The following is a 15,811-nucleotide window of genomic DNA, read 5'->3' on the forward strand; positions in this document are numbered from 1 at the left end:
TATCATTTCTTTGTGGTGAGAGTATTTAAAGTCCCCTCTTCTAGCTATTTTGAAACATGCAATATAAAATTGTTAACCATAGTCACCTTAATGTAGAAAGAACACCAGGAATTATTCCTCCTGTCTAGCTGTGACTGTGCACCCATTGACTAATCTCTCTTTCTATTCCCCCTTCCTCCGACCATCTCCATCCTCTGGTAACCATCATTCTACTCTCTATTTCTATGAGGTTAAATTATTTAGATTCCACTTGTAAATGAGATCCTATGGGGTATTTGTATTTCTGTGCCTAGTTTATTGCACATAATAAAATGTCCTCTGGGTTCATCCATGTTGTTGCAAATGACAGAATTTCATTCTTTTTCATGACCAAATAGTATTCCATTATGTACATATGGACATACCTCATATACTGCCAGTTCATTCCAGTCCATCACAATAAAGCAAGTGACACATTTTTTTTTTTGGTTTCTGAGTGAATATAAAAGTTATGTTTATACTATACTGTGGTCTATTAAGTGTGTCATAACATTATGTCTAAACAAATGTACATCTCTTACTTAAAAAATACTTTATTACTAAAAAACGCTGACACAAAGACACAAAGTGAGCAAATGCTGTTGGAAAAAAATGGTACTGATAGACTTGCTCTGCACAGGGTTGACACAAACCTTTAATTTATAAAAATCACAGTATCTGCAAAGTACAATAAAGTGAAGTGCAATAAAATGAGGTATGCCTGTATATCACATTTTTTTTCATCCATTCATTCATTGATAGACATTTAGGTTGATTCTTTCTCTTGGCTACTGTGCATAGTGCTGCAATAAACGGGGGTACAGTCATCTCTTTGACATATAATTTCAAATCCTTTGGGAATATAGTCAGGAATGGGATGGCTGGGTCATATGGTAATTCTATTTTTAATTTTTTGAGGATCCTACATACTGTTTTCCATAATGGCTGTACTAATTTACATTCCTACCAACGGGATATAAGAGTTCCCCTTTCTCCAAATCTACTTGTTAGCCATCTGGAAGTCTTATTTTAAGAGCTATCTATCCAGGTATTATGCCTTTTTTTTTTTTTTTTTTTTTGAGATGGAGTCTCACTCTGTTGCCCAGGCTGGAGTTCAGTGGCACGATCTCGGCTCACTGTAAGCTCTACCTCCTGGGTTCATGCCATTCTCCTACTTCAGCCTCCCCCGTAGCTGGGACCACAGGCGCCCACCACCACGCCTCGCTAATTTGTTCTATTTTTTAGTAGAGACGGGGTTTCACCGTGTTAGCCAGAATGGTCTCGATCTCCTGACCTTGTAATCCACCAGCCTCTCAAACTGCTGGGATTACAGGCATGAGCCACTATGCGCGGCCTGTGCCCATTTTTAAATTATATTGTTTTTCTGCTATTGAGTTGTTTGAGTTCTTTATATATTCTGAATATTAACTTCTTGTTAGATGCATAGTTTGCAAATATTTTCTCCTATTCTGTGGGTTGTATTTTCATCTACAGCAGTTGATTATTTGCTGTGCAAAAGATTTTTAGTTTGATGTAAACCCATTTGTCTATGTTCACCTTAATGACTGTGCTTTTGGGGTCTTATGCAAAAAATCTTTGCCTATACCAGTATCACGATGTGTTTCCCCTGTGTTTTCTTCTAATCGTTTTATCATTCCAGGTCCTACATTTAACTCTTTAATTAATTTTGAGTTGATGTTTGTATATTGTGAGAAAAGGGGGTCTAGTTTCATTATCCTGCATATGAATATCAAATTTTTCTAGTACTATTTATTAAAGACAGTATTCTTTCTCTATTGTGTGTTTTTGGCATCTTTGTCAAAAATCAGTTGACTGTAAGTGTGTGGATTTATTTCTGGGTTTTCTATTCTGTTGTGTTGACCCATGTGTCTATTTTTATGCCAATTCTATGCTGTTTTGATTACTATAGCTTTGTAGTATATTTTGAAGTCGGATAGTGACTTCATATTACTGCGAAAAATGTCATTGGCATTTTGATAGGGATTGCATTGAATCTGTAGATTGCTTTGGGTAGTATGCACATTTTAACAATATTAATACTTTTAATCCATGAGTGTGGACTATCGTTCCATTAAGTTGTGTCTTTTCAATTTCTTTTGTCAATGTTTTATAGTTTTAGTGTAGAAATCTTTCATCTCCTTAAACTTACATCTATATATTTTTTCTGTAACTATTGCAACTAGGATTGTTTTCTTGATTTCTCCTTTAGACAGTTCACTATTAAGGTATAAAATGCTACTGCTTTTTCTATGTTGATTTTGTATCCTGAAACTTTACTGAATTTGTGTATCAATTTTGAATTTTTTTAGTGGAGTCTTTAGTGTTTTCTATATATAATATTATGTTATCTGCCAATGGGGACAATTTAACTTGTTTCTTTCCAATTTGAATGTCCTTTATTTTTCTTACCAAATTGCTCTGGCAAGGACTTCTAGTACTATCTTGAATAAGGGTGGTGAGAATTGGCATCCTTGTCTTGTTTCAGATTTTAGAGAAAAAGATTTCAAAATTTTTCCATTCAGTATGATATTAGCTGTGGGTTTGTCGTATATGACCTCAATTGTGTTGAGATACATTCCTTCTATGTCTAATTTGTTGAGCGTTTTACTGACACTTCATAACTATATATATTTATGGGGTACAGTGTGATATTTCAATACATGTATACATTGTGTAATTATCAAATCAGAATAATTAACATATCCATCATCTCATACATTTATAATTTCTTCATGGTAAGAACATTCAGAATCCTCTTTTCTAGATATTTTGAAATGTACGATAAATTATTGTTAACTGTATTCACCCTGCTGTGCAACAGAACACCATAGCTACCCATGAATGGTTCTACCAGCACCTAGGCTGCGGAATAGTCTGTCACTGTGGCTGGGATGAGAACTTTCCTTCTGCTCCCTGTAACCTACACATGGATTTGATCTGGAAGTCAATGTTCTTTTTTTAAATTGTTTTAATTATTTAAATTGCTTTACATATTTGGTTATAGAAATAAGGCAACTCTGTCACTGTAAATTGAAACCAGGGACATACTGGACAATTGCACATCCACAATAATGAAAAGTAAATGAGTCAGAAACCATATTATGAGAGGCCCGTGGAGATGGCATCAGAGTAAAAGCTAAGGGCACGGGATAAAATTCCAGAAACTCTCTGTGCACATTTGGGAGTTGATGCTAGTATAATATTCCAGACAAAGTCATTGAAAATTTCATTTACTGATGCAGGCAGCATCAGTGCTATCCTCATGTGATCTGTTCAAATTCACTTTTCTGAGTTGTTTTATTTCACATTCTTAAATACTGAAATTATTTTAAAGCAGGGAATACTACTTTGTTATACTGTATGGCAGTAAAAATGCACAGTTACTTTCTTTAATATTCCATTGATTTCAAATATGCTAGGCAGTAACTGGGACCATTAGATCCATCTCCCACTGGTTTTACCTTAAAAAGTTGGGGCTGGAGAAATGAAAGTAACTTGCTTTACAAAGTCCCAAGTTTCTCTACTGGCAGAACATGGCTAAAGTCACCGTCTCCTAAATTTCAGTTCCCTTTTTCTGACTGCATTTTGATGCTCCCAGTTCATAGGCAGAGTTTCAAATTACATTCATTTTTAATTATGTGAATACTTTATTTAATCCCTTCAGATACCTGAACCAGTGAAGCTGTTTTTGTTTTTTTTTTTTTAAGTGTGCAGACCATATAAACTCATGCCTCCATTGTTTTTCTCTACTTGCTGGACTGTCAATATCCTGTCCACAGTTGATGAGAAGGCTCCTAGCATGAAAAAGGTTGGAAGCTTAGGAATCGTTGGCATAAAGGAGCTAACCAGAACAGAACTCACCTCTGCAGGGGAAAAGTTGGTAGCACACCTCATCAAGATTGAGGGGGCTGGCGAAATAAACACAACTTCCATTTAGGAACCAGGCTCCAGGAAAGGTACCTAGGAGTAGAGTGCTATACAGAGCAGTCATCACTTGGAGCACGTGTTGAAGACTGTACAAGCCGACCAAAGCTAGATACATGAATACGTAGCAGTCTGAAAAGCACAGGAATCCCAGGTTCCAGGTAGAAGGGCAACAGTATATTCCTAGACCTCTCTCACTGGCTCTCATTGGCTCAGGGACTTACTAAACCTATCATGCTTCCCACAGAACTAAGCAGAAATAAGCAGGCTCCAACCCATAGGAATTCACTGTCCACCCCCATCATGAGAATTCTGTCTACACACCAAACACATGCCTGCTTCTCTGGTATTCATGTCGTGAAGAACTACTTGAATCATAGGGCAAATTTCTGAAGAAAGACAGAGCATTCTAATCAGTCAACAGTAAAGAAAAGTTAGGGTGTCAAAGGGCAGTCATTTTGGAAGACTGGGTCATTGGAGCTTCATGTCCATTTATAGTGAGTCAGCTTTCTGGAACAGGGGGCTAACGTGTAAAAAGCTGATTTATGCAGTGAGTTAGGCTCAAACTCACTGAGTTTATGACTCAGCAATGTCTGTCTGACATTTATTACCATTCAAACAGACTGGCAGTCATAAATCCAGCTTCATGTTTAGTTAAATGGCTCCTATCATGAGACAAAGGAACAAAGGGGAGACATCCACAGCTGTGTTATTCATCCTGCACCTCACTAAAGAACAGGAAAGAATGTCGAAATAAATAGGTCGTGCTGTAGTTGATTTATATTTATATGCATATATGCATGTACGCCGCATAAAAATACTATATAAGAACATATGTTGAACTCTGCTCTTCCTGCAGGAAAATGTTGCGAAGCAGCATGTCTTTTCCTTCTGTGCTAGAGTAAAACTGATCTCAGGCTCTCCTCACTAGCTGCTTCCAGACACCAAGAGACAGTAGCTTACATAAAGAGGTAGGAGAAGGGCTTGTAACTGGCCCATCTCCTCACTTGAATATTCTTCAGCCACATGCAAGGGTGAGGTCCTCATACTGATTAAAAGACTGACTGGGTGCTGGCAGAGAGGCATGAGGCTTGAGGGGCAGGAGGGGATGCTGGCAGAGATACGTGAGTGAAGATGAGGGGGAGGAGAAAACAGGTGCCTTTTGGGAACTCACACTGACAACTTCTGGAACACTTTGAGCTTTGCCTTTCTGGGGAGCTATTTGCTACAGGAGTTATACTAGCACTGATCTTCTCCTTCATAAGGTTCTATTTCATGGCATATTTTTAACAACTAGAACATTCAAAATAAGGGAGATGGATAAGATGGCCTCAAAGGTCTCTTCCAGCTCTCCCTTGAATGGTTCTGTATTAGATTCCACAGTTATTGGCTAGTTTGATGATGGAGAAGAGAAGAAGAAATGCATATAGTAGTTTGTTTCCTCTTGACAACTCAAGAAGAAATTCTATTACCCCCACTTTAGCTATTGGGTGATTGAAGCTTGCCTGAGATCTCAAGGCCAATGAATGGCAGAATCATATTCTAAATATAGGTTTTCGAACTCCTGTACCATTTCCTCTATAAGAACATTCTTTGAAACTTTATATTCAATAACTAATTACTTAATATGTAAATATATGATAAACAATATAATCATCCTTTTACTACTTGTTATAAACTGGATAACTACAGTTTAGCACAGAAATGGGTTTTAGTATTGGCTTTTTCGTTTTAGGGGTACCCATCTCAATTCTCAGAAAAAGTTGTTTAAAGAAGATAATTTCAAAAGAAAAAGGGTGTATTTGCCTCAAATCGTAGCAATAAGTCAAAGAGTATCAGTCAAGTCCTACAACGGAGGCTGTATTCCTTCTTGCACTCCACATCTACAGAGAAGAGACCCTGAAGTAACGAAGATGTGTTACTAAGTATAAATGGAGAAAGACTGAGTCAATTCCACACAGAGTAATGTTCGCCATGCATGAGGAAGATAGGCAGTTTTTGAACCCATGAGTGACTAGAAAAAAAAAAAGGTTCAAGCACTTAGTTCATTTATAATTCAACACTATCAAAGAAATAAATGGTTGATACAAACTCCCAGGGGGAACATCACTTTATTACACATCCCCATAGGTGGCTTTTAAAGGGTACTTGATTAGGTTTCATTACAATTAAACTTTCTACACCAAAAGGACACCAAAACATGGTAGCTTATATAAAGAGGTAGGAGATGGGCTTGTAATTGGCCTTCAATTAAGTGGTAAAGAAGGGGATGATGAGGAAAGAAGCTTGTAGACATATAACTAGTGGAAAGTGGAAATATGTTGGCTTTAAAAAAAAATACATCTCCAAAATGGCAAATATCTTCTATATACCGATTGTATTGTCTTGTTACCAGTCATCTTTTTAACAGCAATGTGCTCTGGTTAAACCGAAGAGTGGTGGGAAAAAGGCAAAAGGACTAGACACCCCAACCTTCTGAAAATGGGGTCCTCAGAGCCAATCAATATGAAAGCCACCAAGTGGATCTAAGAAGTGACAAGAAGAATTGATTCACAAGAAGGATGAAAAACTTAAACCATGTATGGATGGCCCTAAAGCCAACAGTGGATGCCCTCCAAATGGGGACAGCTGAGGGTAGGGGCTGTGATTAAAGCCAACAGTGGATGCCCTCCAAACGGGGACAGCTGAGGGTAGGGGTTGTGGTTAGCTGCAGGGTGTGCTGACTCTGAGGCTCTGAGACTTCCACCTAGAATAAGGGCTGCTATAGAACACCTTCCTTGCATAGTGACTGCCCATGATTCCATTATTCTCAAAATCAGCCAAAAATACTGTAATTTTGAAAAATAGGGAAATATTCCAGTTTCTCTGCTCACACATATCTAGTATTAATGAGTTCCTTAGAACTAATATCATGGAGACTAATCATATCCCCTGATTATGAGCTTCTTAGAGACTATTTACAGTCAGAGTAGTGGATTAATAGGAAATGAGGTTGACTCAACGTGGTAACTCTTTGAACCATCAACAGTAAAATCATTAGCACTAATGTGATGCGCACTGATTAACATTCCATCCAACAACAAAGATGATTTCAAGAAACACAAGAATTTTAAATAATTGATCTCAAAGTAGACCCCTTGGCCACTGACTTTGTAACCCCAGGGAAACCTCATACTGCTAATTTTGGATGGTCTTAGTGTCAGACACTTAATTGAGCAACAATTCAAGTGGAAAATGTGCTGATAATTCTCAAAAAAGAGTTGTGAGTAAGGATACAAGAGGGAATCCATTATTGTGTGTAGCCTTTTCCCATTTTTCTTTAATTAAAAAAATAAAACGTACCAGTCAAATGTGCTACATCATACATTACCTCAACTCTCTGAAGCTGGAGCATCCCTACCTCTCACTGAACCTAGTGACCCCCTGAAGGATGAGGGAATTTTAGCCTGGATTTCAAACAACCACAGTTAACTCAAGTTTGACACAGTACAATAGTTTCACAGTATCTCAGAAACAATGTAACCCGCTATGGGTGGCTGGTGGTGGGAGGCAGGTAAAATTGGATTTTTTTTCCTTCGCTCATATAATCTGAAGATTATAGAATGTAGTTTTTAAAGGTCAGAACGAATTGCTAATTAAGTGGAGGCATTTGAAATTAGCAAATAAAACTGCTACTCAGAATAGTGACAAAGGAGTAATTAATCATATGGGGAAAATGGCAGCGCAGTTCAGCCAGCAGTAAAATAATCTTTTAACTAGTTACCATAGAGCCTTCAGATGGCGTTACTAAGAAACTGTTATATATTAATTCTATTCTTTTCTCTTGAGGCTATATCATTTAAAAGAACAGTGCTGGCCGGGCGCGGTGGCTCAAGCCTGTAATCCCAGCACTTTGGGAGGCCGAGACGGGCGGATCACGAGGTCAGGAGATCGAGACCATCCTGGCTAACAAGGTGAAACCCCGTCTCTACTAAAAAATACAAAAAAAACTAGCCGGGCGAAGTGGCGGGCGCCTGTGGTCCCAGCTACTCGGGAGGCTGAGGCAGGAGAATGGCGTGAACCCGGGAGGCGGAGCTTGCAGTGAGCTGAGATCCGGCCACCGCACTCCAGCCTGGGCGACAGAGCCAGACTCAGTCTCAAAAAAAAAATAAATAAATAAATAAATAAAAGAACAGTGCTCAACATTTTTCTATGAAGACACAAATCAAGTTCATCTGCATAGTTTCTCTTGCAGGTATTTAGAAATATGTGGACTAGCTATGATTTCCCTTTACCTTTCACTCAACATGGGAGTGAAGTAAGGATTACATTATCATAGTCTTTACTTCAAATCCACTCTACTTTTTATATAACTCATTGATGAACCTTGGCATTTTAATTATTATAACACAGAATTACTTAATATACTCCTCAAACCAATGCTGAGACTCCCTCCTTTCCTTCTTTTAAAATGCTTTGTTTGTTTGTTTGTTTGTTTTGAGACAGAGTCTTGCTCTGTCACCCAGGCTGGAGTACAATGGTGTAATCTCAGTTCACTGCAACCTCCGTGTCCTGGGTTCAAGCGATTCTCCTGCCTCTGCCTCTGGAGTAGCTGGGATTACAGGCATGCACCACTACACCCAGCTAATTTTTGTATTTTTAGTAGAAATGGGGTTTCACCATGTTGATCATGCTTGTCTGGAACTCCTGACCTCAAGAGATCTGCCCACCTCAGCACTCCCAAAGTACTGGAATTACAGGCGTGAGCCACCATGCCCAGCCAAAAATGCCTTCTAAAAACATTTTGGTTTGGTTTCCAGGTGCTTTTTGTTTCCCTAAGTGCTATATCTGCCAGTCTTGGGCTAGATGCTCTCAACCCATGCTAGGATTTCATTTTGCCTCAAAATTTTTGTATCTTAAATGTAAAGCCAAATTTACAAACATGAATATTACATTCAAATATTCAGACAGTTGATTTGACATGCACATCTAAAACTAGAAAACAAATTAAGGCAGGATTTATACAGAGATCCATATTTTTAAGCACTTGATATTTATTAATTAGCTAATCCACACCAGAATCCTACGGGGTAGCCTAGCTTGTCTTTATTATAAATAAATTAGGTAGGAGCCAGAAAAAAAAAAAAAAAAAAAAAAGGCTGTCTCCACAATAACATGTTGATTGGACCCTCCTTATTCTGGTCACAAAAGAAAAACAATTCCTCATATAAGTGGGTCAAGTGAGCAATGAATATTTTGTTTGAATGGAATATAGAGAGAGTATAATTATTTTATTACCTGGCAGTTTAAAAAGGTAATTTTCTTAGTGGAGCTTTAATATTCTGTGTTCACATTGACACGTCAGAAATTTCCGATGCAAAATATCAGCTTTGGAAGAGTTAGGATGCCCCCACACTCCACCCCCAGCCCTACCCGGAAGGTTCAAATTTTCCTATGGGAGTTTTAGTATTTTTCACGTATCTTAAATTTTTCATCCTTTGGTCTGGTTGACCTAATAAGCTCATGTCAATAGAAAAGTGTAAAGACTCTTTCAGTTCCAATTTATGCTTACATATGTCATCTAACAGGCAAGTGAAACACAAATCCTATTTGTCTTTGCAGTCAAGCAATTGCAGATGAGAGTTTTATTACTACTTTATAGCCAAAGGAATCACTGTAGTCCCCTCTACTTAGCAGATTACTTTATGACTATATTTATTAGTTCACTGGGCTTCGGAGACTAAATTTAACGAAGCCTCATTAATTTGGGTTTCACTACCATGGCATTTGTGGCCTCTGGCACAGGTGCTAGCCTGAATCTTACCTCTGTACTGACGAAGAAAAACTTTCTGCAAAGTAAATTAACTCCATGACCAAGACTATAGGAGTGTTTTATCTTCTTAAGAAGACAATTTCAACCACGTAACCACTAACCTTTTAAATACAAATAATTTTACTCTGATACAGTATAAGGAGTCCATTAAGCTTGTGTGTTATGTTAATTTTGAATAATTTTTCCCCCACTGCAGCAAAACTTTAAATGGGCAGTATTTGGTTAGTTTAGTTAACATTATTATAAAAATTCTGGAATAGTAAAAATACTTTAAATATTGATACTTTGAACAGCTTCACTCTTTCAAATATATGAGTTCTCTCCTAGTTCCTCTGAATTAACATTTTACAGAAAATCACTTGGCTCGTGTTCTCAGCTTGCCCGGAGTCGCTGCTATGACCACGTGACAGCAGCTCCAGGGTGGACTGGACATAAGAGAGGGACACACCCAGGTCTGCGTGGGTCTCTTTCCTCTCCTTCAGAATTGATTTGGTTATTTGAAAACATCTACCTTCCATCCCACTCCCATCCACTCATAATAAAATGGGAAGGTAAGATATGACTTAGCTGAACAAACATAACCACAGCAAACCAAACAGAAAAGACAACCACAAACGGCTAGCTGCCCAAGTAGGAATCTTTCCATTCCAGAATTCCCAAAATGTAAATAACAGTAGCAGTCCCTTCCTGCCTAAAACTGAATATGTCATCTCCAGGGTACACTAGAATGATAATTTCCATTATCTGCATGGGCAAAAATAAAGACATTTGAAAACAAACAAACACACAAAACCTCTGGCAGGGTATTCACTTCCATTTGACAGGTTGCCAAGGAGCAAGGGCATTTAGATGAGGAATTCTGAAATAATCTGATTATTACGGCCAGAAGCTTGTCAATAAAGGGTTTGGCATAGCCTCTCTGTAGAGTAAAAGAAATCTATGTTCATAGACTTTTCTATATGAGGTTACTTTAAAAAACAAACACACACACACGCACAGCACTTTAGGGCATAAGCTCACTCACTAAACCCAAACAGAAACAGTGTTTTGTTGTTGTTGCTGTTTTTACTTGGACAATGCTTATTTTACAGCGGAATTGACAAATAAAGCCTTATTTTACACATCCGAAGAAACACCATCACAGGAGGTTTGTAGGTCGTCCGTGTGCTTTCCAAAACAGCAAAACAGATTTCTTCCCATCCAACCCCCTTTCCTCTCATAGAGTCGGGTGTGGCTGGTGGGGCTGCCTCTCTCTGCAGGCACAGAAACTGGCAGACCTGGTCCCTCCTGAGCGGGCCCTGCTCAAGGGAATGGTGCCAGATTTTGAACACAGGGAAAGAGGCTCCTTCGTAACAACACTGTGCATTTCTGTGTCATTTTGTTTATTGCTCACTGAGTTGTTGCCACCTCAGCTCTTGGTGGAAAACAGTGGGTGTCCAGAAATTCCTGACACGAGGAGATGGATTGCCTATGGTTGCTAGGGACACAGGGCAGCCCCAGCCAGATCCCAGCTGGTCCATGCAGGGCATCGTCAGTAGAAGCTCAACATCCCACTTTGTAACCAGGCTGCAAGACACCAAGTCCGGTCACCGTGGAAAAGAATTAAACCTAGAGAAAGAGCCTTAGGATCTGCACTCAGACGCTCCCCATCAGAAAGCAATTGTTTTCCTTCTCGGTCATGCTCTTTCCAAAGTGACTGAGTCTTGGCTCAGCAGTAGGACTTCAGTGAGAAACAGAAGAAATAGGGGACCCCGCCTAGTCCAAGGCTGCCATTTCTTCAGAATTTTCTCACTTCTTTCCAAACTGTCAGTATCCCCCAATTAAAGCCCACAGTTCAGGCCAAACATCATAAAAAAAAATACTCGTTTATTTCCATCTCATTCTGGGGTTTGTAATTCTTCTTTTAGATGCTTTTGGCGAAAAAATTCACCAAGGTCAAGGGCTGTGAAGACATTTTTGCCTAAGAGGATCATCATGCAGGCAGACTAATTCTTTTCCTAAGCTATTATTTGGCAACTTGCAAGGAGGACGTGGCTTAACTTTGAGAAACTGTTGTTTGAATGATCAGAAAAAGAGATGAGAATTCTTCCTTTATTTACTCTCTTTGTCTTCATTGTTCAGATGGCAAACCTGGGTCCTGTGCTTGGAGAACAGAGAAGGCCTGGCTTGATATTTTCCACTAATAGTGATCTGCTCGGGTTCTGTGCATGTCACCCTCAGCTGTGTCCAACACGATGAAAAAACAACGTATATTTCTGGATAGAGGTGGTTTAATCACACTCATTGAGGATTTAACAGAATAATTATGCTCTGAGGAGATCTAGAATAAATTGGAAATTTAAATTTTTCCACTTTCAGTTTGAATAATGCTCCAATGGTTTGCTATAGGATTATAATTTAGAACATGTGCTAAATGTGTTATCAGGAAAGAATTTAAAAATCCATCCAAATATCATAACTTACCCCAAAATTAAAAAAAGGAAAACGAAAAAAAAGAAACCTCATTCATTTCCAAAAATCAAGATCAGTCGTATGTTAATCTGTGAATCCTTGTAAGAAATGTTTATTGTTCAAGAAAGAAGCCTCCTCTGGTTGTTGGTAGCAATTCTCCACAGCAGAGAAATGCTGATATTTTGTTCTTATCTCTTGATTGATGCTTTCACTACTTATTCTTCAGGCTATAAGACAGAAGGAAACACAGTGTTACCTTCTTTCATAATTACAAATTCCAACACCTCTTTCTCCCCCCACCCCCTGTCTCCCTTCTACTTCTCATATTACCTTAACCATCAAATTCAAATGCATCTGAATTTATAAGGTTAATCTTTCAGGTTCTAAATAACCTGTATATATAATATCTCCATTACCAATGCTCCATTACCAATGCCATCTCCACATATGTACAAGAAAATGTATAGCTCTACATTGTCAATCCAGACACTAAATTCATTCCAAATGTACTCAAAATAAAAATAATGAATTGATTTTATTTATGGCATGCTGCATACACCCGTCTTTAAGTTTCAAGTATAACTACATGCAGAACCCTTTTGTTGAAAGTGGAGAGCAACTTTACAGCGGCTAAATTTCAAATTAACATAAGCTTCGTTCTCCACTCATTCAGAATTTTCTCTGTTAGATGAATAGGGAAAAAAAAAAATGTTTCTGGGCGGAGCGCAGTGGCTCACACCTGTAATCCCGACACTTTGGGAGGCAGAGGCGGGCGGATCACGAGGTCAGGAGATCAAGACTATTCTGGCCAACATGGAGAAACCCCGTCTCTACTAAAAATACAAAAATTATCTGGGCATGTAGTGCTCCTATAGTCGCAGCTACTCAGGAGGCTGAGGCAAGAGAATCATTTGAACCCGGAAGGCGGAGGTTGCAGTGAGCCGAGATTGCACCACTGCACTCCAGCCTGGCAACAGAGTGAGACTCCATCTCAAAATAAATAAATAAATAAATAAATAAATAAATAAATAAATAAATAAATAAAAATTGTTTCTGGCTTTACTTGCAAAAGGTATTGATTTAATAAAATTGAGAGCCAATTTTTGAAGGATATTTAGTTTTGTTTTTTCTTTATGACAAGAAGATACTACCTCTTACCACATGCCTACTACATGTCACAAATTTTACATTTACTTTACTTTTTTTCTTTTTTTTGAGATGGAGTCTCGCTCTGTCGCCCAGGCTGGAGTGCAGTGGTGCGATCTCGGCTCACTGCAAGCTCCGCCTCCCGGGTTCACGCCATTCTCCTGCCTCAGCCTCCTGAGTAGCTGGGACTACAGGCGCCCGCCACCTCGCCCAGCTAGTTTTTCATATTTTTTTAGTAGAGACGGGGTTTCACCGTGTTAGCCAGGATGGTCTCGATCTCCTGACCTCATGATCCGCCCGTCTCGGCCTCCCAAAGTGCTTTATATTTTAATTTAATCCTCAGACCACTTTTCCTATGTGTACCATTTCCACCCCTTTTAAAGGTGAGAACACTGAGGTTTCACTTGGCTAAATTAATGGCACAAGATCAAACAGCGGTTAAGGGGTGGAACTTGAACCCTGGAAAAAACTCAAAAGCAGGAGGTGAGAGAGCTTGTTGACCTCTTCTGCCAGGGATTTCTCGCATGCTACTGAAGAAGTGCTCCGTCTGAAAGGAGGATGCTGGAAAAGCATCTTCTAGTGGTGGCTGTTTCCCTTAAAGTATATTTTAGAGGGAAGGGTGGCAAAAGTGTTAGAGCAGGTTAGAATCTTTCCACAGGTTTTCCCATCTTCCATCGCTAGGGTCCAAATGTCTCATTGGCAATCTAGTACATAAAAATTCAAAAGCTACAAAGGAAAATTCTATCACTCACCTAGAAACACAGAGCATATGTTGAAATTTCATTTTCCAAAAAAAGTGCTGTCATAGAATATTCTTAGGATCTGAATAAGAATTTGAACATTGTTGGTATAATGTAGACAAAAAAAAATGAGACTACATGCATATTTTTAAAAATAGGTTTGAAATTTTTGAGATTTTGCCTTAGCATGACCCTGGTAGCTACAGCCACTTTTTAGTAGTTCTTATAAAAATTAAAATCCTGTTTTAGAATCTCATACTCTGCCACCATACGGTCATGACCTAAGGAAATTCAATAGTCCTTGTCATCTTGACAAATTAATGTGACATAAGAGTTGAAAGTTCTCACTGAGCAAATAAGTATAATTTCATTTTTATAAACTGCAAAGATGAACACTTTTTTTTTTTTTTTGATACAGAGTCTTGCTGTGTCTCCCAGGCTGGAGTGCAGTGGCCCGATCTCAGCTCACTACAATGTCCGCCTCCCGGGTTCAAGCGATTCTCCTGCCTCAGCCTCTCGAGTAGCTGGGACTACAGGCGTCCACCACCACTCCCGGCTAATTTTTGTATTTTTAGTAGAGACGGGGTTTCACTATATTGGCCAGGCTGGTCTCGAACTCCTGACCTTGTGATCCGCCTGCCTCGGCCTCCCAAAGTGCTGGGATTACAGGCTTGAGCCACCACGCCCGGCCTAGATGAACACTTTTGAGATTAAAATGAGTTTGAAGCACGGCATCTTCATGTAACAGTAAGAAGACCAAACACAGCTAAACAGTCTTTAGTCATGATTACATCGTTAGAGAAAACCAGATGAAATGTTTTTTTTTTAACTTATAGTAAAAGTGGTATATTAAGAACTTAATCCCATAATGAGGAAAAACATCACACTCTTCCTTTTATAGTCATCATAATTATTCAGATCCTTTCTGAATACATAGAAATAATGACAAATTAAAATGTCTTTCAATTCCATATAGCTTTTGTAATTATTCATCCATTACTGTTATTATTGCTGGAAAGACTCCTTCGTATTTTAGTCAGCATCCCATTTGATACAAAAGAACACGGAAAATTTTACTGCTATTAATAAACACGCAGCCATCCAATCCAAGAAGAAAATTCTTTTTCATCTGAGAGATAAGCTGCATAATTCATGTATTTTCAGAAATTTCTTTAAATAGAAAATTGAAGAAAGGCATAGGGAAAAGAATTCATCACATAGCTTCCATTTGTGGCGAAGGGCAGTCTTTGTTCTCGGATAGCCTTAAATATGATTCCATCTGAAGGGAGAATTTCAATTGCTCCATATCCATACCAATCATACTCAGATAGCTTATCTTCTTCTTGACAAATATGAAACTACAAACGTGATAAAAACATGGCCTCAGTTTCACATTTGCACATTTGCTACCTTTTTTTTTTTTTTTTTTTTTTTTTGAGTCCGAGTCTCGCTCTGTCGCCCAGGCTGGAGTGCAGTGGCACAATCTCAGTTCACTGCAACCTCTGCCTCCCAGGTTCAAGCAATTCTCCTGCCTCAGCCTCCCACGTAGCTGGGATTACAGCCACGTGCTACCACACCAGGCTAATTTTTGTATTTTTAGTAGAGACAGGGTTTTGCTGTATTGGCCAGGCTGGTCTCAAACTCCTGACCTGAGGTGATCCACCCACTTCGGCCTCTAAAGCACTGGGATTACACGTGT

At 38.8% G+C, this 15,811-nt stretch overlaps 1 protein-coding gene across 4 annotated transcripts in view; it reads right to left on the minus strand.

Moving 5' to 3' along the window:
• Nucleotides 1–10,820: 10,820 nt before the first annotated feature.
• The window catches only part of ZMAT4 (zinc finger matrin-type 4), a 372,597-nt gene continuing 367,606 nt past the window's right edge, over nt 10,821–15,811 (minus strand). For 3 of the 4 annotated variants that reach the window (XM_031669498.1, XM_017961971.3, XM_017961970.3), the window contains one exon: nt 10,821–12,453. In XM_031669498.1, coding sequence (XP_031525358.1) covers nt 12,438–12,453 — 16 coding nt within the window. In that variant the 3' untranslated portion in view covers nt 10,821–12,437. The remainder of the gene's footprint in view (nt 12,454–15,811) is intronic. The other variant, XM_021942255.2, reaches the window with a different exon arrangement.

Source organism: Papio anubis, chromosome 8, assembly GCF_008728515.1.
Source record: "Papio anubis isolate 15944 chromosome 8, Panubis1.0, whole genome shotgun sequence".
In the NCBI taxonomy this organism is placed as follows: Eukaryota; Metazoa; Chordata; class Mammalia; order Primates; family Cercopithecidae; genus Papio; species Papio anubis.